Source organism: Mobula hypostoma, chromosome 14 (assembly GCF_963921235.1).
Source record: "Mobula hypostoma chromosome 14, sMobHyp1.1, whole genome shotgun sequence".
Lineage (NCBI taxonomy): Eukaryota > Metazoa > Chordata > Chondrichthyes > Myliobatiformes > Myliobatidae > Mobula > Mobula hypostoma.
In genome coordinates, this window is record NC_086110.1 from 28,266,777 (window position 1) to 28,293,675 (window position 26,899).

Sequence of the window (26,899 nt, forward strand, 5' to 3'; positions counted from 1 at the left end):
AACATAGAACAGTACAGCACAGAAACAGGTCCTTCAGCCCACAATGTTGTGCTGAACCAGCTAAAAAGTAATTTTTTTTTTAAACCCTAAAACTGATCCCTCCAACCTACATAATGTCCATATCCCTTCATCTTCCTCATATCATGTGCCTTAAAAGCCTATAATGTATCTAATGTATTTGCCACTACCCCCATACCAGCCAGCACATTCCAGGCATCCAACACTATCTGAGGAAAAAACTTACCCCTCAAATCTCCTTTCAATTTACCCTTTCTCACCTTCACCCAGGATAGAATTAGACATTTCTATCCTGGGAAAAGTATACATCCTGTCTACTCTATCTATGCCTTTCATAATCTTATAAATCTCTGTTAGATTTCCCTTCAGCCTCTGACGCTCCAGAAAAAACAATGCAATTTTGTTTGGCTCAAGTTTCTCATGATAGCACATGCCCTCTAATCTAGGCAGCACCCTGGTAAACTTGAGGTACCTCTCCAAAGCCTCAACACCTTTCCTATAGTGGAGCAGCCAGAACTGTATGCAATACTTCAAATGTGGCCTAACCAGAGTTTTATAAAGTTGCAACATAACCTCCTGACTTTTGAACTCAATACTTCAATTTATTAAAGCAAGCATTCCATAAGCCGCCTTAACCAGCTAATTGACCTGTGTAGCCACTTTCAAGGATCTTTCTGCTCAGCAACACTGTTAAGGGTCTTGCATTTGGTTTACCTCGTAATTTGTCCTACTCCAATTTAAGACACTCCCGCAAAAACCATATCTATCCTCATCTATAGCTATCCTGAAAGTTAAGGAGTTGTGGTCACTGTTCCCTAACTGCTCACCCACTGAAAGGTCAATCACCTGGCCAGACTCATTCCCCAACACCAGGTCCAGTACAGCCCCTCCCCTCATTGGACTATCTACATATTATTTAAGAAACCCTCCTACATACACTTAACAAATTTTGCCCCTTGCTATGAAGGTTGCAATTTATATTAGGGAAGTTGAATTCCCCTTGGACAACAACCCTATTATTTTTACACATTTCCGTATTCGGTTTACATACCTGTTTCTCAATGTCCCAGTGGCTATTGGGGCGGATGTCTGTAATACAATCCCATCAGTGTGATTACATTGTTCCTATTCTTGTGTTCCACCCAAGTGGACTTGGCGTTTGCACCCTCCAATATGTCTCACCCAAGTGCAGCTATGATATTGTCCCTGATTAGTAGTGCAACTACCCACTTTTACCTAGTTTTGCGAGGGGCTGGGAACTGGAGCACCAGGTCAGTAAGTGAAGGATCAGACAGGAAGATAGATGTTCTAGAACTTCAAAAACCTGGTATGTTAATCGCCCTTTCCTGCCCCTCTCTCAACCAAGTCTCTGTAATGAGCACAGCATTGTAGTTCCATGTACTGACCCATGCTCTAAGTTCATCACCCTTACCCATAATACTCCTAGCATTAAAATACACACACTTCAAACTATCCATCCCATCATACCTGTTATTTTGATTTTGTTGATCAATACTTTCCCTAGCATCTATCTTTCTGTCCGATCCTTCACTTTACTGACCTCGTGCTCCAGTTCTCAGCCCCCTGCAAAAGTAGTTTAAACACTCCTGAGTAGCATAAGCAAAGCTTCTGACAGGATATTGGTTCTCCTCCTGTTCAGGTCCAACCTGATCCCCAGAAAAGGTTCTAAAGATCCAAGAACTTGAAACCCTGCACCATCTCCTCAGCCACTGCTTTATCTATGTTATCACCCCATTCCTCTCTGCACTAGCCCATGGCACCATGAGTAATCCGGAGATTACTACTTTCTTGTCAGCCTCTTTCATAACTCCCTATACTCAGTGTGTAGGACCCTTCTCATTTTATGCCTATGTCTTTGGTGTCAGTATGCACCACAACTTCTGCTTGTTTGCCCTCTCCCTTGAGAATATCCTTCACTGGCTACTTCTTTGGAAACTTCTAGGACCCAGGAGGCAACACACTATCCTGATGTCTCTTTTGTGGCCACAGAATCTCCTGTACATCCCCTAACTATCAAGTCCTCTATCACTACCAAACTGCCTGACTTTACCCTTCCCTGCTGATCCTCAGAGCAGGCCATAGTATCACTAGCCTGGCTGCTGCTCCTGATGGGTCATCCTCCCCCTTCAGCAGTATCCAAAGAGGTATACTTGTTGCTGAGTGGAATGGTCACAGGGGAACCCTGCACTGACTGCTTTCTCCCCTTACTTCTGTTGGTCACCCATTTACTGTCTGAAACCTGCACTCTGGGTGTGACCACCTCAGCAAGAGTTTCATCTATAACGTCTTCAGCCTCCTAGATGATCCTGAGTACTTCCAACTCTTTGATCAAGTCGGTCAGTAGCTGAAGTTGGGTGCACTTCCCGCAGATGTAGTTATCAGGGAAACTATCAGGTATCCTGAATTCCCATATCTGACAGGAGGAGCATTCAATCTTGACTACTCTGTACTCGTGAGATGGTGGTGTCAACATTGTATGTTCATGTACAATTTTCTATAGATGAAACATGGTTTATTATTTCTATAACCTATTGATTTATTTAATGTTTATGTGCATACTGTATGTAAGAAGCCAAATGCAATTTTAGTTAGCCAGCAAGTATGCCTATGAAATGTCCTGATTTAATCTGAGGCCAGATATTTTTCGGGTAACCTTTGCACAGTCCAAAATTGTGTCCTGTTTGCTCACTTTAGCTGAGTAAACAGATATTACAGAGTTAAGTTTCCTCCTATATCTGTTCTGGCTAACTCCTAATGAGTTGAATCAGACCATTCAGACTAGAACAGAACAAATTTTTGATTTTTATTTTAAATGTTTGATAAGGTGTCAAACATGTTTTTTTGGGAACAATTGGCTGTAATTAATTTTACTGGAACTGAATGTTGGAAGTAGGATAGAATAATCAGACTCTTAGTGCAAAGTAGGCAGTTTCAGATTGGTTTTTCTTTGTACAATCTGCCTGATTGGTCCTTAAGTTGAAAATTGGAGAAAATATAAAGAGCGGTATTCCAATATCATCTGCATGTAAACTCAAGTTCCTTGTATGATACAACAGTGTTTTGTAATTTTGGAGTCATTTTATGAGGACAGTAAACCAATATCACCATAATACCATTTTCCAGTTTTTCAAAGAAACATATATGACCAGGTGTACAGCCTGTTTAAAATTTATGGTGGTGAATGATTACCCTTTAAAATAACCGTTTTTATTTAGTGTCTGATAAAATTTCATTTGCTTACCTAAAAACTTGAATAAATGCTGTAAAGATATTGGGAGGGCAATATCCCCCCCCCCCCCCCGCCCTGCCACCACCATTACTTGTAACACATATCCACAAATATCACAGATATACTTCGAGGGAGTGGGTTTATCATTTTGTTACATGTGGTTCAGGGAATGAATTTTAAAAGTATTGTAAAAGGAATTACAGTCAGCATTTGAGCTCCTTTCCATACTGTCAGTATTACAGTTTATTTTAACACATTATTGTCCAGCCTTACCTTTGTATCATTTTCTTTTATTCGTCAATGAATGTCAGCACAAAATGAACAACTCTCCCAGGAGAACAAAGAACTACAGTTGCACTACCTAGAACACAAGCAACAGTTGGATGAACTAAAAGATCGCATGAAGTTCTTCACCAAAGTAAGATTGCTTTCTTACCTGAACTCAATTTATATCTGTAAGGATGTGACAGTGGAATGCTTGAAATGTTTTATGCATGCCATAAGCATACTAGCTTTATGCATCATAAAGCCTCAGAAAGGAGAATGTAAAAATGTGACAGTTTATTTATTCATGATATTCAACCCAAATGTCATATTTGGTGAGAATCTACTATGTCATTTTCAGTTATCCCTGTATTATTCATTTCCATTTAATAAGCCCTTTTATTGACTGTTTTAATTTCAGGAGAGTGATATTGATGTGGCTGAACTCAGTGAAGCACTGATGCTCATAAAGGTACTGTAAAGAAGTTGATCCCTCTTTCAATTCATGTCTGTTCTGTGGTCTAATAACAATCTGACCCTCATATGCCCTGATTGCAATGACTAGCATTTCAAGATGCTAATTCATCGGTGGTCTTCAAATAGCCATTGTAGCCCTAATCTCAGAAAGAGCAGGGGATAATGCTAGAGAAGAGCAATATAGAGTTTATTTGGATTTTGTTAATGTTTAATTGACACAATAAAGTTTAATTAGGCTATATTCAGAAGTTCTGCATAGATTTATATTTTATTCATATTGTAGAGAGTTGTTTTTTAGAACTTGGACATTACAGTCTTCTTTTGGAATCTGAACTAATTATAAGCTAATAATAAATAAAACTACAGGGGTAAATCTTAAAACAAAGTGTATGTTATTTGACCATGAACAGCAAAAGCATGCAGCTGTCTCAGTTGGAATTTCACCAAAATTTCATATTAGCTCGAGGAACAACACCTCAACCTTTTGGTTAAATGCTTTACAGTCAGTCCAAATGAGTTCAGCAATCTCAGATTATAACAATTGCTCTCAGTTTTCAGCTGCTAGTTCTGATTTAACTATTCCTTTCTGCCTCCATCTTTTTTGTTTATTAACTTCTTCCACTTTGACACCATTATGCTAATTATCTCTTCAGTCATTCAGGTTGGCTTGACTCCCTGCTTATCCTCTGATTTTGTTCTGCGCTTCCTTCATTTTGTTTGAATCTACAAACGTACTAAATCTCTAACATTTTTGCCGATCTTATTCAAAATCTTCACATTGCACTGTTACAGCCATTTTCTCTCCTCTGGATATGCTGACTCAACAGTTCTGTTTGTTTCACATTTTCAGCATCTTCTACATTTTAGTTTTGTTCAGTGTTTTCACTTGTCAGAAAAAATGTTGTTGATTATGATTGTGCGTTTTTACTCAAATTTATGTTTCAATCTTTATTATAGGTTCGTAAGCATCAGGAAAATGGAAATCTTGAATTTCTGGAGAAAGTGGAGGACAAGATTAATAAGGATCTAGAGCTGTCCATACAAGAGCTTCAGGCAACACATGCAGAGACTGTTCAGGAACTGGAAAAGACAAGAAACTTGCTATTTATGCAATACAAGATTAATAAAGATTATCAGGTAATTTTTTTATATTAAACGTGTAATGTCATACAGAACTAAGTTGATTAGGGTTCGCACAATATAAAAGTAATAATATTATTTCTCAATAGTGAAAGTATAGGTCTCTGTTCATTATTCAGTAACTATAATATTGTAAACCATATGTGCAGTACAATATATAACATTTCTCTCCTTAACTAAGCAAAGGCATGCATGCTAGCTATAGATGAAATGCAGCCAAATTTCCATACACTAGTTCCTGGGTTGCAGAGTTCATTATAAGGAGACATTAAGCAGAGTAGGCCTGTATTCTTTCAAGTTTAGAAATTTATAAAATTCTTTGCTGGATAGATGTTTTCCATCGCTGAGATAGCTAGAACTGAGGTTTACAGCCTCAGAGTAAAAAATATTATTTTTAACTCAGAAGATAATAAATTCTCTTTTCTGTAGTGCTGTAAAGCTTAGTCATTGAGTTCATTCAAAGCAGACATGGTTAACTTTCTGAATTACAACAAAAGCAAGCAAAATTGAGGTAGTGCAGCAAAATGGTGTTCGAGTATTCACGATCTAAGGATTCGAGTATTCAAGATTATTTAATGATATTTTCTATATACCAGTGTAAAGGAGAACAAAATTATTTCTTACTCTTGATCCAATGTAGCACTAAAAACCAACAAAAGATAAAGAACACAATAATAAAAAAACACAATAAATATAAATATATAAGATAGCTTATGTACATAGTTTGATTGTATGTCCATAAAGTGACACTAGGCACAGGAATGTCTGTACAGAAGGTGAATGACAGAAAATGATAAAATAGGGGTGTGGAGGAGTGGGTTCGTAGGTGGAGGAGTTGATTAGCCGTACTGCTTGGAGAAAGTTACTGTTTTGAGTCTGATGGATGGTATGTAGCCTCCTCCCTGATGGGAGAGGAACAAACAGTCCATGAGCAGGGTGGGTGTTAATGATGTTACTGGATTTCTTCGAGCACCTTTCTGTATATATAGCCTTGATGGTGGGTAGGCTTAGAATATAGATATTGGAGACCTTAAGTTGTGAAAAGTAATGAATATCTGTTTTCTTTTGCAACCTTCTTTATTTACAATGTTTTAAGTCATTCATCCTTTGTATTATCATCTTATTGTCCTTTTCTTTTCCATGTGCATTCAGATACATTCTATATTAGACGTGCTATAAATTTTCTTTGGTTGGATGTACCATGTTTTAAATGCATATTCAGAGACTTATTGTGAACACCTAATTTCAGAACTAAATAATTACTGCAATTGAATATAGTAATATTGGATATTTTGTGAGCATGCAGAACAACAGAACCTGATAAAATTGCTCATGTTTTCGAAAGGAACAGGTGGTTGTAAATTGTTTCTAATTTGTTTTACATTCTATTGAGATCTGTCTGTATCACAAATTTAAATATATCCACCTTTTTAGTCCAATCATAACCCATTAATGTAAAGGTCAGCACTATTCAGTGTGTTCCAAGTCTCCATCATACTTTGTGTGATGAAACTTTTAAACTTCATGCTATTTTTTCCACCAATTACCCTATATACAAACTAGATCAAATTCGTTAAGGTGCTTGGAGTTTGAAATAAAGTTAGAAAATGCTAAAAATACTTAACATAGCTGACGGTAGCTAAAGGGAGATGAAAAGTCATTGATCTGAAACATTAACTGTTTTGCTTTTTCACTGATATCAGCTTTCCTACTGATTTTTCCAGCATTTTCTGTTAAATTCTGTAGATCTTAGTCCCCTACTTCTTGAACTCACTAGCAAGGAATTTAAAATCCTTCCTGTTAATCTTGTACAGGTCTCTCATAATTTCCTATCTCAATTATATTCATCATCACTCCTTAGCTTCAATAAAAACGTATACCATTTTGCCACATTTCTGCTCATAAAAATCTCCAGCTATAGGTTGTGAAATACTCATGTATCTTTTCAGTACGACTCTATGCCATACCATCCTTCCTATAGTGTGAGGGCCGGAAATGATTATGTTAATCACGTTGACATGTAGCTTGTGTTTTATATAGTTCTGGCTTAACTTCTTTGATCATATACTCTATGCCTAGGCAATAAAGGCAGGTATTCTGTTGTCCTCTGTACTGTCAAACCACCCTTGAACATCAACGTATCACCATCCCTGCGATTTCACAGGCTTTTACTTTCCTGATTATCTTAATCCCATAGCTTTACTGATTCCTGCTAATCTTTTATAGTTGTCTTTGAAAGATCGAAGCATGAACCACATAACAGCAATTAGCATAAAAGTTCATGAAAACTTAAAAATCAGCTGAAAGAATTATAGGACATTTAAAAAAAATACCCGTGGACCTTTCAAGAGGCATTCTTCTGAGAAGGCAAGCTGATCTCCTCCTTTCCAGCTTTATGTGCATATATTGGAGACTCACCATCCAGTGTACCTTTGGACCAGAAAATGGCACGGCATTTTTCCCTACCTGTTTTCAAACACAGTTTAAGTTTCTGATTTATTAGGCCATGAATTTCAATAACCAATCTTAGACCTGGGTACAAGAAATGTGATGCCAAAGATTAGGGAAAAATTCTGTTGATCAAATTTCCTAAATTCTACTATTTTCAGGTACTTTCAAGTGAAAATCTGTCTCAGTTGTCATCATATGAGGTGTACCTTTGTTTCTGAATTGAATTGATTGGAGAATTCTCACAGACCTAGAAATTTTCACATACCTATCTCACATACCTTTAGAATTTGTAGAATTTTAGAAATTCTCACACATCAATCTCCAGAATGCAGACATGTTAAATGATTTGTATGGATTTGATTTGAGTCATGTTTTTTGATTCTTAGAAATAGAATTTTTTCACGTGAATTTATTCAAATATCATAATGCTGGAGACAATAAGTAAATAAAATTCAATTTTATTCACTCTGAATTCCAGTCTTCTGAAAAAGGATGCCAGAGTAAGCTACAAAGCCGTCTATTTTCTGTCAAGTCAATCTATCTTTTTCAGTGACAAATACAATAAACGGTGGACTGAAGAAAAGCTGTAAAAGTGTGACTGCCACGTATTGTGGAGAATGTGGAAGTAATTATACTCTAAAAGTGGCAATTTGAATATTTTCAATATGTTGCCAATTTGATACATTTACAAATTAATGGAAAGTAGATTGGACTACTCCTTATCAGTTCAAGATGCGGAGAATCAATGTTAGCTTTTGTGTAATTCCTAATGCAGCTCAGTTTTTACAAAGAATTGAATCTTTAAGTAAACCAAAATTGCTATTCTTATTTAGGATATATTTTAAAGAAAGCAATTAAGATAAAGTATAGTTATATTTCTCAATAAGAGGAACACTAAAATATGAGTAACAACAGTTGCTGTGATAATAAAAGCTTGCTTTCTCGTTATTATATGACGCTATCTAAAATTGCTATGTAGCAGGAAAATAAAGTAATTTAATTATATGATTTTTTTGTAATAAAAGAAACTATTAGTTTTCTTTTCATTCCAGGGCTTTTGTAAAGATTAAATAGACATACTTATTCAACACCAGGCATGTTTATAGTATCATTTTACTTCCACAGTTAACTTCATCTTTAAGCGCAGTGAAAGGGAATGAAAACCATTTCAAGTTCATCGCCATTCTTTCGATAAAGTGTAATTTACTTTTGGATTCTATTTTCTTTTTATAAAAACCCATCAGATTCAGTATATTAAGTATCATATATAATATATGGTAACTGAATTCTGCCATTACTTTGAAAATAGTTAATTATAGATAATGTAGAAAGGTTCTTACAGAATATAAATAATGTTTATTTATATAAACAGTGGCACCAAATAATCTACTGTTTTTCATCACTTTTTAATGAATAGGTAAATATACATTATGTAGGAATTAGAAACATACTGTAATTTTTGTAAGACAGTCAATTTAACTGGTGACTAGACTAATCAATAATTATTATTTTCAAGCCACTAGTTCTATGGAATTGTAGCATTACAGCATTCAAGACTCTTTAATGTCATTTCCAGTACGCAAGTGTAACGGAAAGTGAAAAAAATTTGTTACTCCAGATCCAGTGCAGCACATAAGCACACAATAAGATAAAGAACACAATCATAAAGAACATGCTATATATATTTAAGTTAGCTTATATACACAAATTGATTGTATGTACATAAAGTTACATTAGGTCCAGGAGTATCTGTACGTAAGGTAACTCTGACAGGAAATGCTAAAGTAGTGGTGGTGAGGATGTGTGTAAGATTGGTTAGTGGGTGGAGGTGTTAATCAGCTTTATTCCTTGGGGAAAGTAACTGTTTTTTGGTGTGGTGGTCCTGGCATGGATGCTACGTTGTCTCCTGAATGGGAGTGGAACAAACAGTCCATGAGCAGGATGGGTGGGATCCTTCATGGTATTGTTGACATTTTTTTTGACACATTTCTGTATATATGTCCTTGATGGTGGGTAGGCTGGTGCTAGTGATGTATTGGGAAGTTTTGACTACTCATTGTAGAGCCTTCCTGTCTGTTGCACTGCAGTTTTGTACCATGCAGCAATGATCTTTCTAAGGTGTGCGCACAGACACATCTTTTGCTACTAGCGCACGTGGGAATTTAAACTGTGCACAAAACATTATCACTCTCTACCTCGTTGGTACGTTAAGTATATTTCACGATCATAAACAATTCCATTTCCTTTTCCAGTTTCTGAAGCGGATGGTGTTGACAACGTGGAATTTACGATGATTTGTCTGCAGATTTTAGAACTGGCTTATTTGTACTGTTTTTATTGAAGAAATTATTGATTCACTATGTCAAACTCCTAAGAAGCAAAGGGTGTGAAGCTTAAAGAACTGCTAAGTTATTTAAAGTGTAATTGCTTAATGAAACTGTAGAAACTGCTACACTAAAAGCTTATGAGGTCAGGAGCGTGCAGCTACAAGAAATATTTATGTAAAATACAGAAACTGGTGTTACCTGTGTGTATTGTCACAATCCAAAATTTGATGGAGAATTTGCAAGTGGGAAGAAGTGGAGTGATATTTGTAAACTTGACTTTTTAAAGCATCAGTTAGCAAGCAAATCACATATTAACGGTGTGCAAAAGCTCCAGCGAGAAAGTCCTTCATTATCAGCAGCAGGCCTGCTACGTATGTTTTGTGAGAGTGCAGATGATCGAGAATGAAATTGAGCAAACCCAGAGGAGATTGACAGTGTTTTGCTAGCTGTTAAAATGAATAACTCAATATATAAAATTCACTGCTTACATGTTGTTGTCTCTGGGCAAAAAAATTGCAGAGACAAGATTTTTGCGCACACTGGTCATTATAAATTAGAGGGAACATTGCCATGGAGTAATGCAGCATGTCAGGATGCTCTGTACAGTGCATCTGTAGAGATATAAAACTGAAGGATGAACATGTATGAAGCAGAGCTTAGAATTTTCTTTTGTGTGCTTCTGAATTAAGCAAATGTTTGTGAATGTGTTATCTTCATCATAATCCCAAAATAATTTTACTTTAAACATCCTGAAGTGAACTAACTGACTTAAAGCAACACTGCCTGAAGAAATTAATGCATTATTTATTGTTTCTCATGGTACTTGTAAATTCATGAATACTCTTGCCAGTCTATGTTCCTGTCTTCTGAACTTCCTTAATTAATACAGTACCTCAAAATCATATTGAATTTGACTAACCAGATTTTTTAAATCTCTTAAAACTCAATATTTGCATTAGATATAGCAAGCTATATATTGGAAACATCTACCAGTTGCTGGAATTTGCATGTGTATATAGAGTAAAAGTAAACTGACAGTTCCTCTCTAGGTTGAGCTCTAGTATCCATATTTTACTGCATTATGAATCTTACACTATTGTTTTGTTAGCAAACAGTGTGGAACATTTTATTAGCTCAGCCATAATACTCCTGTTTTGAACTTTAAATCAGAACAAACCCCGTCACAAAATCTAGTTCAAATTAGCAGTCAAATCAAAATTATTCGGCAGTGAAAGATATATAAACACAGCGGTTCCAAATGATCTACACTGTTATCGCAAAGATACATGGGCAAAAACCTTGCATGTTTGCTCCTTTCCATGATGGGTTTTCAGACTAAGCAGTAATAGGGCCACTGCTCTACTGCAGGCATTAAAATCGAGGTAGTCCTATTAAACATTGGTTTGCATATAAGTATTTCAACCAGATCAATGCACAAGGTAACATTGCCTTTGAAGCAAAATTGTTTCTGGGTTCTGCATTTAGACTTTCTTCAGCATTCCATTCAATAAGTATATTCAAGAAAAATAATTACGAGCACAATCCTCTTTTAAAGGGGCAAACATTTTTGTTCATCTTCAACTGTGCCTGTCAAGTGCTACTATCTGCCAAAAATTTATAAAGTTTATGAAGAAATACACAAATAACGCCATCAGTGGTTCTGAATAATTAATGATCGGTGATCATTGAATAAATTTTAAAAACATCCTTGAATTAAATGCCTTCAAAAAGAAATTGATAATCACAAAAGGAATTAGCTGTATTAAAGATGAATTTAGTTTATCCGTTTAAGAAGTAATTTATGTTAGTAAACATAATTGTCTCAGAGACCACCATAACATTTTGATTTTCATTCTTTTGAATATTAAAAGTAACTATGTTTTCTCAAATTTAATTAGAATCAAAATTAATGATCTATTTTTCTTTTTGTCCTCTCATTTTTAGAATGAGGTAAACACTGTGACCAAGAAAATGGAAGATAATAATCGAGAATATGAAATCAAACTAGAACAATATGCCCAGCTACTTGATGTTAGAGCTGAACGAATCAGAAAACTTGAAGGTATGATGAAACAACCCTGTAAAGACAATTGTTGTAAAACTTATTTCATTTCAGATATAAATATTGTGAAAGCATCATGCAAGTGGTGCAGTATATGCCACGGCTTCTCATTTCTTATTATACCTTCTAAAGTGTTCTTGTAGTATTTGTAATCAGTGAGGATGCTGCTTTTGAATAGAACATATCATAGTACATTTTAAAAATATTGTTAAAGCAAAGTTGAAGACGTGGAGCAACAATTTTCTCCCTTTGTTCCATGGTCTTTTCATAGGGCTTTGACTATTCTCTCTCTCTCTCTCTCCCCCGCCTCTCTCTCTCTCTCTCTCTCTCTCTCTCTCTCTCTCTGTCTCTCTCTCTCTCTCTCTCTCTCTCTCGCTATCCATCCCATTGGATGATTATGGTTCTTTTCAGTCAGTCAGTGGGATTTGTGAGGATACCCCACTCCTCAGAAAGGAACAGCATGTGCGTGAATGGATTTTAGGTGAGTAGGGGGTTGCACAGGTCCAGACCCACCCTGTCGACATCCCCTCCTGGATCCAAGAAGACTGGGGGAAGTTCTGTTGCAGTAGATGGCCAAACCAAGCTTCGATGCAAGGGATGCCCTTCCCACACTTCACGGCACATGTTTGCTAGATGGCCTATGACCCTACAAGAGGGTTCATCCGCCCTTTAACAGGTCCTGTTTTTCGTCCTGCAGGGTGTCTAGCCACCCTCCTCACCAGGCAAGCCTGGTGGGGGAGCCGGTTTAGTCGCCGACCACCCAACCATGCGACAGGTAGTACTGGGTTACATGGTACCAGTAGAACTCAGACGAGTGACCTGACCAGACTATTAACAGGCTGTAGATGAAAAGAACTTGCACTAGGGCAGCAACTCCTATCCAAGCTGCTACAATATTAGCATTTCAACTGTCCACCAAGCCTCCGTGAAGGTAAATAAGTGCAATGCTGTTACAATGCCAGCATCCTGGGTTTAGCTCTACCACTGTCTGTGAGGAGTTTGGATATCTTCTTATGACCATGTGGGTTTCCTCGGGGCGCTCCAGTTTCCTCCCACATTCCAAAGACATATTGGATGTATAGATTAATTAGTCACATCAGTATAATTGAGCAGCACAGGCTCAATGGGTCAAAAGGGACTATTACCATGCTGTATTTCTAAATAAAATAAATAAATAAATCTGTCAGGAAGGGATATCTCTAATGAAAAAGGAAACCTTATTCAGCCACATCCAAGGTTGGTTTTGTACAGAATAAGACTACTGCCCCTTCATTGAAATAAAGGCTGTGTTTCAGAGTTCATCTTTGACCAGTCTTTGAACTGAAATTGTATAGCATACTTTACTGAACTATACTCTAAGCTGTGCATCAATGTTCTCAAAGTATCATAATATCCTAATTTATTTGTCAAGGGATTGAAAAAACACTTGGCCAAAGATCATAATTCTCACAAGTAAAAATAATGAAGCTTTTTATAAAAGAAAAGAGAGATTTAAGGATTAAACAGCAATAACAGCATTCTATTTATTGATATGATAAGCTGAGAATTAAAAGAAGACCACAGTAATACCATTACCAAAGAAACTGCAACGTTTCAAGTTTAGATTATATAAACTAAACTACCACATTAGGCTGATTTAGATGTTCTCAAAGATTCAATGTTTATATGACTTTCACAGTTCGTAGGCTTCATAAAATTTTTTAAAAATCTAAGTAAATTGCTACAATCCAAAATGCAGGATACATTCAAGACTGAAAATAACAGAGCTAATAAATATAATTGATTTCTGATTTATAGCAGCATGGAAAAAGAGGCAACCTGTTATAACCTGTGTTCTATGGTTAGCTATAAAATCTTGCACATTTTTTACGTGGCTTCTAAAGTAAAAATATAAAGTGGTGCTGTATGGTTCACTGTTTAAGGAAATAGATTACAAGAGAAATTATTGATGAAAGCAAGAAGGTATCACTGTGACATTCATGGAAGGATAGTTACAGATAACTGTAAAGCAAGCACCATCATATAAGGCATTTGAAAGAACAACTAACTATACATGTCACTTTCAACAATTTTTTTTGTTATTCTCTGGCTGTAATATAAATAAGGAATTTGAGTTTTTACCATGCCTCATAGGTGAATAACACTAACCCCACTTTAGTTGTCTGGTAATGTGTTTTTCTTCTCTACAGAAAAATGCTTTATTTCTACATACAATTAGGAACTGACTATGTGGTGTGCTTTTCTCTGCTATTTGTACTAATATTGTAAATGGGCATATAAACCTAATGAAATTTTTGCAAGAAATAAAATAAAATCTTCCACCAACATGGAAAATCATGCTTGTTGCCTCTATAACACCAAGTTAACTTTAAGTGGTTGAGCTAATAATATTTATTTTATTATTTATGGTTAACTGAACCTTTTAAATTTCTACTTTTACTCAAATAATCAGTGTTTTTTTTCATGCTTCAGTATTTTGGGTGTGCTGTGGGTTAACCACCTTTTCGAAAGCTGGTTCATTAGCAGATACCCATCAACAGTATGCAATTTCCTTATGAAAGTTTTAATTAAGATGTCCCCACTGTGTGTTAAAAAGGCCTTTGGTATACAATATTTCATCTGATTTATCCCAGAATAAATGTCAAGTTGTAATCCTTGTATGCTGAGTAGCTCATATTCTAGGAATCTATAGTGCTCTTTTCAATATTCTGTGCTGAAGAACTTGTTAAAAATGTGATAACAATAGTGTGTATATTCTATACCATCTGTTTGCCACATAGAGAAAATCTTGTGCTCTAATGCTTTAATGAAAATATGGGCAAAATTGCATCTGTTTTCATCTTTTTCAGCCCAACTCAAAGACATAGCCTATGGCACCAAGCAATTCAAATTCAAGCCAGAAATAGGAACTGTTGATGAAACTGATGAACTTGATGTAACTGTCCATTTGGAACGTGGAGAAAACCTATTTGAGATCCACATCAGCAAATTAATCTTCTCTCCTGAAGCCATTAAGGTTTTTGGTGAGCAAGAACCTGCTACTTTCTGCACCTATGCATTTTATGATTTTGAACTCCAGTCTACTCCTGTAAGACATGGCATGAATCCAGTGTTTGATTTTACATCTGAATACATTGTCCGAGTGGACAATTTCTTCCTACATTATTTGCAGAAAAATACAGTAAAGCTAGAGGTACAGCTTGCATATGGCACAGACTATGAAACAATTGCAGCATGCCAGTTACGAATGCATGAGATCCTTGAAAAGAATGGGAGAATTTTTGGCTCAGCTTTTTTAGTTGGTGAGTAAAATGCATGGTTAATCTGATTGCTTTATATTTTCACAAGCCTTCACATATTATGGAAATTAATATGCCATTCCCAAATGTTTTATATCATACATGCTAATTGTATTTTGTCTTAATTAGAGTACTGGTCATTATATTAATTTGAATGAAAGTAAAGTGATAAATGAACAATTCCACTCTCACTGCAGCTTTCATCTTTATTGTTAATGTTTACATTAAAGTACCTGCAAGGTTTTTAAGCAGAGAAGTATGGAGCTAGCTTTCATATGACGTCACAGCTCATGTTAATTTTAAAATCATTCACTCTGAAATTGCGTTTTGTTGCTCATTATACTCACAACACGTAGTGGGAAATTGAAAGAAATGATGGATATCAATTGTGTGGATATGTTATACTCAATAAATTTTAGTATGGTTTATCAACTAAAATGACAGAGCCCTTCAAATCATGGGTAGATGAAGCATTTAAAATATTAATCAGCCTTGAGAAGTTACGGTAGTTCCAGACTGGAATACTCTTTTACCGAGTTGTCATGCAAATAGTTTACAATTTAACAACTGCAAGAGTTTTATACATTATAGTGAATTGCTATAAACTAATTATTAGGATTAAAGAAAATGTAGCGTACTGGAAAATTTCAAGGAACATCTGCTTTTTAGTGGCTTTATGTTTCAAATTGATAGTGAACAGTATTTCTTCCTATGTTCTGGTGTAAGTGGACATGCAGAATTTGGGTTTTGTTGTTTTTTCTTGCAGGGAAAAAAACACCAATTTCCAATTATTTTAATTAAAAACAGTTAAAAATGTGCATGCTATGAATCTTTTCTATGTCTGATTGATATTCTACAGCAAAGATTTGCTTGGTTGTATGTTTTCTTTTACAACTGTGATCAGTGAATTTATGCAATGTGACAATGTACTAGTGTTGTTCATGGTTTATCAGTCAACATATCTGACAACTCAGGTCAAAGCCTGAATAAGAAAACATCACAAAATGAAAATTATTTTTGATCAAAAGTAATTTTTGACAACTAATGCAAATGTGATGTTAGCAATACTTTGTTAGCATTAGCTTAAGATACTATAGTGAGTTAATTAAAAACTGAACATTGTAAACTAAGTAAAATTACCCTTTCCATTTGAGTGGCATGCTGAAATATATTACAGATTAATATGTTTTACATCAACAAAATAATGTTCATATTATAAAAGGAAAAGCTAACTCATTGCCAAAGGAATGTGGAGATAGATCATGTGTTTTTTTTTTGTTTTTGTGCCCTTGTTTTAACCACTGGGAAATAATAAGCAGTTGTTAGCCTTTTCATTTTATAATTTTGGCACACGTAGTTCAAAATTTCTCTATGATTGCTTCAAGTTGCACTAAAAAAGCTTGTTTATCAGTAAGTGTTTGGGAATTTTTATACGAACCTAATGAACATTATGGATTTAATATAACTGTATGCAGAAAACATGTTTCGTATTCTGTCACAACAGATGGAAGCAATCTTTACGACAGTAATGCTTCAGAACGATTTTTTTTAAATCCTCAAATATTAACTCTTTACAGGACTTTTTCAATGTGCCTTGCTAGTTAAATTTCAATTATTAATATAATTTCTTACTTCACTCTAGATGTACATGTCTTGCCTTTTTTAAAAAAAATTTCCAATTAAAGCTCAAGTCAACTTATTCCATGTTAGTGTGCTGTTACAATTACACTTCTAAATATTGGCATTGTCTCAAAATACATTTTAACTTTAATATTTTGCCATTTGAGAAATTGATGGCATTTTTCTAATATTTTTCTGTGTTGTTCCTTTATTTCTATTTTGTAAATGTTTGGTAGTTCTGAGAGCTTGATACTCATTCCTCAATCAATTAGTGTCACCTGATGTTGCAGAATTTGCCAGTTTGCTTTTTCCACATTGATGTGGATTGGCTTCTCCATTGAGCAATTCATTATCAGGATGAATAAGTGATCACCACTGTATTTCACAGATCCATTGCCAACTGATGAATGGGTAGCTACTGACTAGGAGTAGGCATATTCTCGAAACTGCTCATATCATGATGCGCAGACATTGATGTGGCTTCAATAAGCAAGTATTGAACGTGTCAGTTGTACTTGAAATACATTCTTCCAGTGAGATTGTGAGCTCTCACCACAGTAATAAGTAGGCCATTCAGTCCATCTAGTCTGCTCTGCATGATGGTCTGCTCTAAAGAGCCAGAAGGGTCATTGTTATTGCAGCTATTTCTTCCCTGCCTTGGTAAAAAGATGATATAGCAGGGGATAAGAACATAAGAAGTTACAAGTAAGAGATAGCCTTTCAAGCTCTGCCATTCCTGTGACAAGTTTCGACTTCACTTTCTACGGTATATTCATATCCATCAATTCCATTAATTCCCAGAAACATATAACTGTTCTGAGAAAACTCAATGATCTCCCAAAGGTAGAGATTTCCAAAAACTCTCCACTGTCTGGATAAAAGAAGTTCTCCCAATCTTCCTCTTAAGTGGCCTATCCTCTTTTTTTCTTAGACTGCGAACTCTTTGTCTAGACTTTACAGCCAGAAGACACAGCGTCAATGTAACCATCCTACTGTTCCCTGTAAGGTTTGTGTAAGTTTCAATGGTCAAGAGAATGTAGGCCTTGTCCTTTCAGTCTTTTCCCACATGGCAACCATGTCATCCCAGGAACCAGTTCATTGAACCTTCACTGCTCTCCCTCTGTGGCAAGTGTATTCTTTTTACATAGGAAACCAAACCTATACATAATAATCTACTCAACAAGGCATACTATTTTTGTAGTGAAACATCTCTGTATTCACATGACTGTGTGGCTAGGCATAGCTCAAATACCATTTACAAATTTGCTAACGATACTACCATTGTTGGTAGAATCTCAGGTGGTGACGAGAGGGCGTACAGGAATGAGATATGCCAACTAGTGGAATGGTGCCACAGCAACAACCTGGCACTCAACGTCAGTAAGACAAAAGAGCTGATTGTGGACCACGAAGAGTAAGATGAAGGAACACATACCAATCCTCATAGAGGGATCAGAAGTGGAGAGAGTGAGCAGCTTCAAGTCCCTGGGTGTCAAGATCTCTGAGGATCTAATCTGGTCCCGACATATTGATGTAGTCATAAAGAAGGCAAGAGAGCGGCTATAGTTTATCAGGAGTTTGAAGCTATTTGGCATGTCAACAAATACACTCAAAAATTTCTATAGTTGTACCATGGAGAGCATTCTGACAGTCTGCATCACTGTCTGGTATGGAGGGGCTACTGCACAGGACAGAAAGAAGCTGCAGAAGGTTGTAAATCTAGTCAGCTCCATCATGGGCACTAGCCTACAAAGTACCCAGGACATCTTTAGAGAGCGGTGTCTCAGAAAGGCAGCGTCCATTATTAAAGACCTCCAGCACCCAGGGCATGCCCTTTCTCACCGTAACCATCAGGTAGGAGATACAGAAGCCTGAAGGCACACACTCAGCGATTCAGGGACAGCTTCTTCCCCTCTGCCATCCGATTCCTAAATGGACTTTGAAGCTTTGGACACTACTGTACCTCACTTTTTTTTAATATACAGTATTTCTGTTATTGCACATTTTTAAATAATCTATTCAATATACATAATTGATTTACTTGTTTATTTTTTTTTCTCTCTCTCGGGGAGATTATGTATTGCTTTGAACTGCTGCTGCTAAGTTAACAAATTTCACGTCACATGCCGGTGATAATAAACCTGATTCTGTATTGTAATAAAAGTGCAGATATAATTTGCCTTCCTAATTGCTTACTGTATCTAAAAGTTAGCATTTAATTACTTGTGTTCAAGGATGTCCAGGTCCTTTTGAACACCAATATTTCTTATGTGCTAATGTTTAAAAAAGAACTACCTTTCTTTGTGTGCACCACACAACATTTCATCTGCTATGCTCGCACTCAGTCATTTTTCTTAACTGAATTCCTTGAAACCTACTTACATTCTTCTCCCTATTCACCTAGTTGTATGGTATTAGTAAACTTGGAAAGTTGACTTTTGGTCCCCTCATTGATATTGTTTGTGAATAGCTGGATGCTAGCTTGTGTGCTGTGGTACTCTGTCAGTCACAGCCTGCTTACCGTATCTCCTTGCTCTTTCCTTTCTGCCTATTAACCAATTCTCAAACAATGCCAATATATTTCCACTAAGTCTATGTGAATTGTTGACTATCCACTGTGTAAAACTTTATCAAAAGCCTTCATGTGTGTATGTGTGTGTATATATATGCACCACATTAACTAGTTTGTCAATATCTGTTCTATTCACATTCCCATAGAACTCCAAGAGATTAGTCAAATTTGCTTCCCCTTTCATAAATCTACTGATTCTACTCAATCTTGATATTATTTTGTGGATGTTCTATTATATCATCATGATAGGTTAACTATTGTCTGTAGTAGAGAAAATTACCAAGAGGGGAAAATATCTGCTAAGGGAGAATCTCCTCCTACTGACAGCTGCCCATATTTTCCTCCTTTTTATCAGGATCAGAATCAGAATCAGGTTTATTGTCACCAGCATGTGACATGAAATTTGTTAATTTGTAAATGTAATACATAATCTAGCAGAGAAAAAAATAAATAAAATAAAATAAATAATAATAAATAAACAAGTAAATCAGTTACATATATTGAATCAATTTTTTTAAAAACTTGCAAAAACAGAAATACTGTATATTAAGAAAAAGTGAGGTAGTGTCCAAAGATTCAAAGTCCATTTAGGAATTGGATGGCAGAGGGGAAGAAGCTGTTCCTGAATCGCTGAGTGTGTGCCTTCAGGCCTCGGTACCTCTTACCTGATGGTAACAGTGAGAAAAGGGCATGCCCTGGGTGCTGGAAGTCATTAATAATGGACACTGCCTTTCTGAGACACCGCTCCCTAAAAACGTCCTGGGTACTTTGTAATCTGGTACCCAAGATGGAGCTGACTAGATTTACAACCTTCTGCAGTTTCTTTCGGCCCTGTGCAGTAGCCCTTCCATACCAGACAGTGATGCAGCCTGTCAGAATGCTCTCCACGGTACATCTATAGAAGTTTTTGAGTGTATTTGTTGACATGCCAAATCTCTTCAAACTCCTAATAAAGTATAACCGCTGTCTTGCCTTCTTTATAACTACATTGATATATTGGGAGCAGGTTAGATCCTCAAATATCTTGACACCAAGGAACTTGAAGCTGCTCACCTCTCTCCACTTCTGATCCCTCGATGAGGATTGGTATGTGTTCCTTCGTCTTACCCTTCCTAAAGTCCACAATCAGCATTTTTGTCTTACTGACGTTGAGTGCCAGATTGTTGCTGCAGCGCCACTCCACTAGTTGGCATATCTCACTCCTATATGCCCTCTCGTCACCACCTGAGATTCTACCAACAATGGTTGTATCACCAGCAAATTTATGGGTGTTATTTGAGCTATGCTTAGCCACACAGTCATGTGTATATAGAGAGTAGAGCAGTGGGCTAAGGACACACCCCTGAGGTGTGCCAGTGTTGATCATCAGCGAGGAGGATATGTTATCACCAATCCACACAGATTGTGGTCTTCCGGTTAGGAAGTCAAGGATCCAATTGCAGAGGGGGGTACGGAGGCCCAGGTTCTGCAACTTCTCCTCATCCTGGGGGCTGTAACTCAAGAGCTGAGCCCTCCTGATGGTTAAATTATGGGCCCTGTAGCAAATAGTTTAAAAAGCATCCATCCCTCTTTGTGAAATATTATAGTCTAGACTCTCACCTTGAAGATCCCAGTGACATTCTGCACCAAACTCCTGGTGTTTCCATGGCACTGATTGTGTCAACACTCACCTGCTTATGCAAGAGTCCAGATAGGAGTTAGGAACCAAAGGAATGAAGGGAAGGAGCTGTCCTTGCTTTTAAAAGTCAGCAATTAATAGCTGAAGTAAAATGCCTGATATGAATGAGTCATGCAAGCAACAACCATAAATGATTTCTTACTCTGGATTCGTCCAGTTGCACATTCAACAAGTGGAAGCCTTTACAATGTGTGTGAACATCTATCTTTATGTGAATGCAAAGTGCTATACGAATGCAATCTTTGAACATTCAGCTAAATCCACATGTTTAATCAGACCAGTGGTCTTTGATCAAAGGAAGAGTGATGAACACCCTATCCATTGCAACAATACTGGTTCATGGTTCATTACTGCATTAGATCTCCCTAAAGTACTAATGAACCACCAATCAGCATTGGCCAACCACTATGAAAGTGCAAATGGTATAGCTTTCACAATGTTGTGAGCATGGAAGCAGCACAGAGATATTTCTTGAGCACATTCAGAGAAGAATATATTATGATATTCACAGGGAATATCCAAGTTTTACTAATTTTCAGCCAAACATAGGAAAAGGATGCTAAGCTTATTCACACGTAGTAAACCTATCACCTTCAGGAGGAAATAAATTTGGTCTTAGTAAATTGGTTTATTATTGTCACATGTACCTTAATACAGTGAAAAACTGTGCTTTGCATGCCCTCCATACAGATATTTCATTACAATAGTGCATGGGGTCGTACAAAGGAAAACAGTAACAAAATGCAAAATAAAGTATAACAGCTACAGAGAAAGTACATTACAGGTCGACAATAAGATGCAAGTGCATATCAAGGTAGATTGTGAGTTCAAGAATCCACCTTATTGTACTTGGGCACTGTTCAGCAGTCTGATAGCAGCAAAGCAGAAGCTATCCTTGAACCTGGTGGTACGTGCGTTCATGTTTTTGTATTATTTGACTTATGGGAGTGGGGAGAAAAGAGTATGCCCAGGGTGGGTAGGATCTTTGACTATGTTGGCCGTTCTACCGAGGCAACAGGAAGTGTAGACAGAATCCATGGAGGGGAGACTGTTTCCCCTGATGTGCTGGGCTGCAGCTTCTTGCAGTGTTGGGCAGAGCAGTGACTCACAGCTGATTGATAATATGCAATTGGTCCTTGAAACATAACCTAAAAGAAATGATAAATCTCCTCCAATCTGTTACTGAGTCAATGTGAGGCCTTTATGTACGTTATTGATTCTGAATAACATTCATTTGATGGTATGAATGTGATTTCTAATGTAGATCCTGTTGTACTGATTTGATTGAATGCAGGGCTAAAAAAATGCTATACCTAAAACCTCTGCTTGCTATCTGCAAGTCTTTCATTGTTTTCTGTTTTGGTTACGAAAAGGAAAGTTCTTCTTAACTTACTAAGTGTTGTAATTGAGAGATCATGACTTTAAAGTACATGGGAGGACATAATCACATTTATTAGAGAAGTTAGATAGCTGATATCTTGTGGAAGCATTAACAGAACTTTTTTTTATAAAAGTCAGCTTAGGCATATGGCTTGTAGAAGTCTTATAGATTTCAGGAGATTAATTTGAATGGTCTCAAATACCAGTCATATTAGTATTTATAGTAGTTGTATTAATGCCATACCGTTCTACCATTTCCTGCAAGATTTGTTTGATGAACTCTCTAACTGAAATTATCTCTGACAGAAACTGTCTGTCAGTCTGTGTCTTTTTGTCTTGTGAGTGCCTTCCCACAAACACAGGCCAGAAACAGTTTAAACACACATCATATAGTATTTAAACATCAAACAGAGATCTTATCTCAGCTGATGCTGATTGAAAAGGAGAACTTTATACTTCATAACTGGAAAGACAGTATTTCAAAAACGAGGGTTTTCTAGTGCTTCTACTCATTATATTTCTCAGCAGTAGATCTAAACACATTTTGAGTCTCTTTCTTAGTTATCGAGCAAAAGCAAAGTTACCATGATATCTAATAAGACAGTTAAAAATGATCACAGTGTTAAAAAAAAAACATGCAACATATCTAACCTCTTCCCAGCCTGTTACTTGTAAATCTGCCATCCCCTTCTTACATACTCTCGGTATCCACCGCACCTGCACTCAGGATGAGACTTATCATTCCAGAAGTAAGGAGACGTCCTCCTCCTTCAAAGAAGGGGTTTCCCTTCTTCCACCATCAACGCTGTCCTCACCCAGATCTCTTCCATTGCGCACAGGTCTGCCTTCACCCTATCCACCTGCCACCCCACCAGTGGTAGGATTCTTCTTGTCCTCACCTACCACCACAACAGCATCCACATCCAGCACATAATTCTCTGTAACTTCTGCCATCTCCAACGGGATCCCCCTACCAAGCACATCTCCCCCACCACCACCCCCACCCATCCCCCTCCCCCCCCCCCCCGGTTTTCTACTTTCCACAGAGATCACTCCCTACATGATTCGCTTGTCCATTTGTCCCTCCCCACTGATCTCGTTCCTGGCAATTAACCTTGCAAGCAGAACAAGTGATACACCTGCCCCTACACCTCCTCTCTCACTACCGTTCAGGGCCCCAAATAGTCCTTTCAGGTGAAGTGACACATCACCTGTGAGTCTGTTGGGTCATCTACTGTATCCAGTGCTCCCGGTGTTGCCTCCCTTATAGCAGTGAGACCTGATGTAGTTTGGGAGACCACTTCGCCAAGCACCTATGCTTGATCCACAAGCATAGATCTCCTGCTGCCCACCCATTTGAATTCTACTTCCTATTCCCATTCCATCATGTCAGTCTTTGGCCTCCTCTATTGCCATAATGAGGTCACACTCGGGTTGGAGGAGCAACACCTTACATTCTGTCTGGGTAATCTCCAACCTGATAGCATGAACACAGATTTCTTGAACTTCTGGTAATTGCCCCCCCCCCCACACCATTCCCCATTCCCATTTACCTCTCTCATCTTATCTCCTTACTTTCCCATCATGTCCTTCTGGTGCTTCTTCCCTTTTCCTTTCTTCCATTGCCTTCTGTCCTCTCCTATCAGATTCTCCTTTCTCCAGCCCTTTATCCCTTTGACCAATTGACTTCCCAGCTCTCTACTTCACCCCTCCCCCTCTCCCAGTTTCATCTATCACCTACTACCTTGTATTTCTTCTTCTCCATGCCCCACGTTCTTACTCTGACTTGTCACCTTTTTTCTCTAGTCCTGATGAAGCGTTTTGGCCCAAAACAACCATTGTTTACTCTTTTCCATGGATGTTGCCTAACTTGCTAAGTTCCTCCAGCATTTTGTGTGTGTTGCTAACAGATCTAATAAATTTTTCATATGATTTGTTCCACAAATACCACTTGATTATTGATTGATAAGTTATTTAGAATTTTGATATTTCTAAAGGAAAACTGTAATGAACCAATACATTTTAACAATTATGTTTGGCCTGATTTTATTCTTCATAATTTTATTTTTTATTCAAAAAATATGCATTGATTGTGCAATAAGTAAAGAATTACTCATGCTAATGCCTCAAGAAACATTGAAATCAAAACCCTTTAGTTGTACTTTGAAAGACTATCTGTCAGTAAGCAGGTCATATTCTTTCGTTATCCTGGAAGTGATTTTATTCAATGTACAATTTTACTGCCTCTCGGCTGCTGTGAATTTCTTTACTTAATTTAGCAGTTTTGAATACAGGTGTCAGAGGAGATGTTGAAAACTACGGAACAGTGGAATATTGGTTCCGGCTACGTGTACCAATGGCTCAGGCCATTCGGCTCTACAAGGAACGAACAAAAGCCTTTGGATATATAACTTCCAGTTATCATGCAATTAATCAGCCACAACAGGTGAATTTGTCCTTTTTTTGGTGAATTTATGTTTGGAAGCTTTTGGGAACAAAATGCTGTGTTTAAAAACATCTGTTTTAAATGAATGTTGAGATTTTTAATGCTAAATCTATGGTAGAAGTGGACCAGATTTATATTACTGTGCAGTAATATAAATCTTTATGACAGCAAACCTTCTCAGTAATTACACATAAAGATTACAGCAAACTTTTTACGTCTGCCATGATCAGAGATTTGGTTCTATGAATCTGTGATTTGGAGCCACAAATTTCTGTTTCCATTTCATATTTTATTGTCGCTACATTCTAAATGAAAAATGTTCAGTTTGGTAAATTTTAAAATTAAAGACAGGAGCATATATTGGATCATTAGGACTCATCTGATGTCATTTTGGCCTTTGATGAAAGTCGTTTTTCAGGTTTAAATTCCAAATCATCTGTCACAAATCTTTCCTGATGAATGGCCCTGCACTGCAGTATGTGTCTTTTTGCCTTGTACACCACATGAATCTCAATAGCTTGCTTGGACAACAGCTTGGGAAATTGATGTGAAAAACTCTTTCTCCAGGTAGTTGCCCGAGTAATATGCATGTTATAACACTGTTAAAAAACTTTTAAAGATCCATATCACTGCTTGTAGGTCAGTACCAATTGGAAAAAAAACATATCAGGATGTCTCCAAAATACTGACCAAGCCATTGCTCGATGTGAACTCCCGAAGTTGCCAATGTGTATGAAATACTTTGGAAACCATGCTGCTTTATTCAAGATTAGACACAGGCCAATGCAATTTGTTTTCTTTTAAGCTGGGCCAATTCCATTTTATATTCGTTATTCTACTGTGACTAGGGAGTCTAAATGCAGTTCAGGTTTAGCAATTGTGAAACCCCAAATTTTGGCAGTGTTAATTCAAATCAAATTCAACATTAAAACATTAAAGGAGGCACATTTCAACACATGCATCATTTAAAAAGGTAGAATTTAAATTTGATGCAGACATATTAATACAAAATTTATTATGCACTGAATGTTAGATGATTGATTTTTGCAGTGATGTAACAGGTAGGCACGTTTTTACAGTTGATTCAGGTAACTTCATAGAGACTCCATTCTCACAGGAAATGCTTCTCACAAGGCTCCCACCTCCTCTGAATTTTAACGATAATACATAGCTGACAAGTATCATTAGCTCTGTAATCTTTTAAAAAGATCAAAGGCTATGGCGTAACCTCAGGTTGGTGTTGGTGGTAGTCAATGACTGCATTACTTCAATATTATGGGAAGATATCTTAAAAAGCTCTTTCAAAGATGTCACATGGGTTAGGATACTATCACTTTGGGGTGTGTTGCAAACCTCCCAACAGTGAACAGATGATAGAGGAACAGGTAGGTAGGCAATTAGCAGTGAGATATAGTTTTAGTATTAGGAAATATCAATTTGCCAAGTAATTATTGGGATTGCCTCCGCAGATTAAGGCTTAGAGGGGACAAAAGTTTTGCAATTTGTCGAGGAGAACATTTTTGCACAGAGAAAAATAACATTCTGGATCTTATATTGGATAATATATACTGTCAATTTCAAATGGTTATCAAAAAAGATACAGATAGACCAGCAACAAAGTGGATAAACCCATATTTTATTAAAATATGACAGGATCTGACAGAGGTAGACGGACTATTTCTACTAGGCAAGTCCACATCTGCACAGTGGGAAGCATTCAAAGGAGAAAATCAACGGTAACAGATATAAGAGAACTCTGAATGTTGATAGATATCAAGGATTACATAAATAAAAAGAACATATTGCAGACATAAGCTGTTAAAATGGGGAGGCCCTTCAAAAATATTGAATGTGGAGGGAGATGTTTTAAAAAGGAAATTCAGAAGACAATGGGAGAATCATGAAATATCACAGC

General features: G+C 36.9%; 1 protein-coding gene across 8 annotated transcripts in view; it reads left to right on the forward strand.

Moving 5' to 3' along the window:
- Nucleotides 1-26,899, forward strand: part of rpgrip1l (RPGRIP1 like) — a 194,637-nt gene that overhangs the window by 80,201 nt on the left and 87,537 nt on the right. For all 8 annotated transcript variants that reach the window (XM_063066857.1, XM_063066856.1, XM_063066855.1 and 5 more), the window contains 6 exons: nt 3,580-3,686; nt 3,954-4,004; nt 4,967-5,146; nt 11,872-11,989; nt 14,839-15,291; nt 24,833-24,984. In XM_063066857.1, the coding sequence (XP_062922927.1) occupies nt 3,580-3,686; nt 3,954-4,004; nt 4,967-5,146; nt 11,872-11,989; nt 14,839-15,291; nt 24,833-24,984 (1,061 nt within the window). The remainder of the gene's footprint in view (nt 1-3,579; nt 3,687-3,953; nt 4,005-4,966; nt 5,147-11,871; nt 11,990-14,838; nt 15,292-24,832; nt 24,985-26,899) is intronic.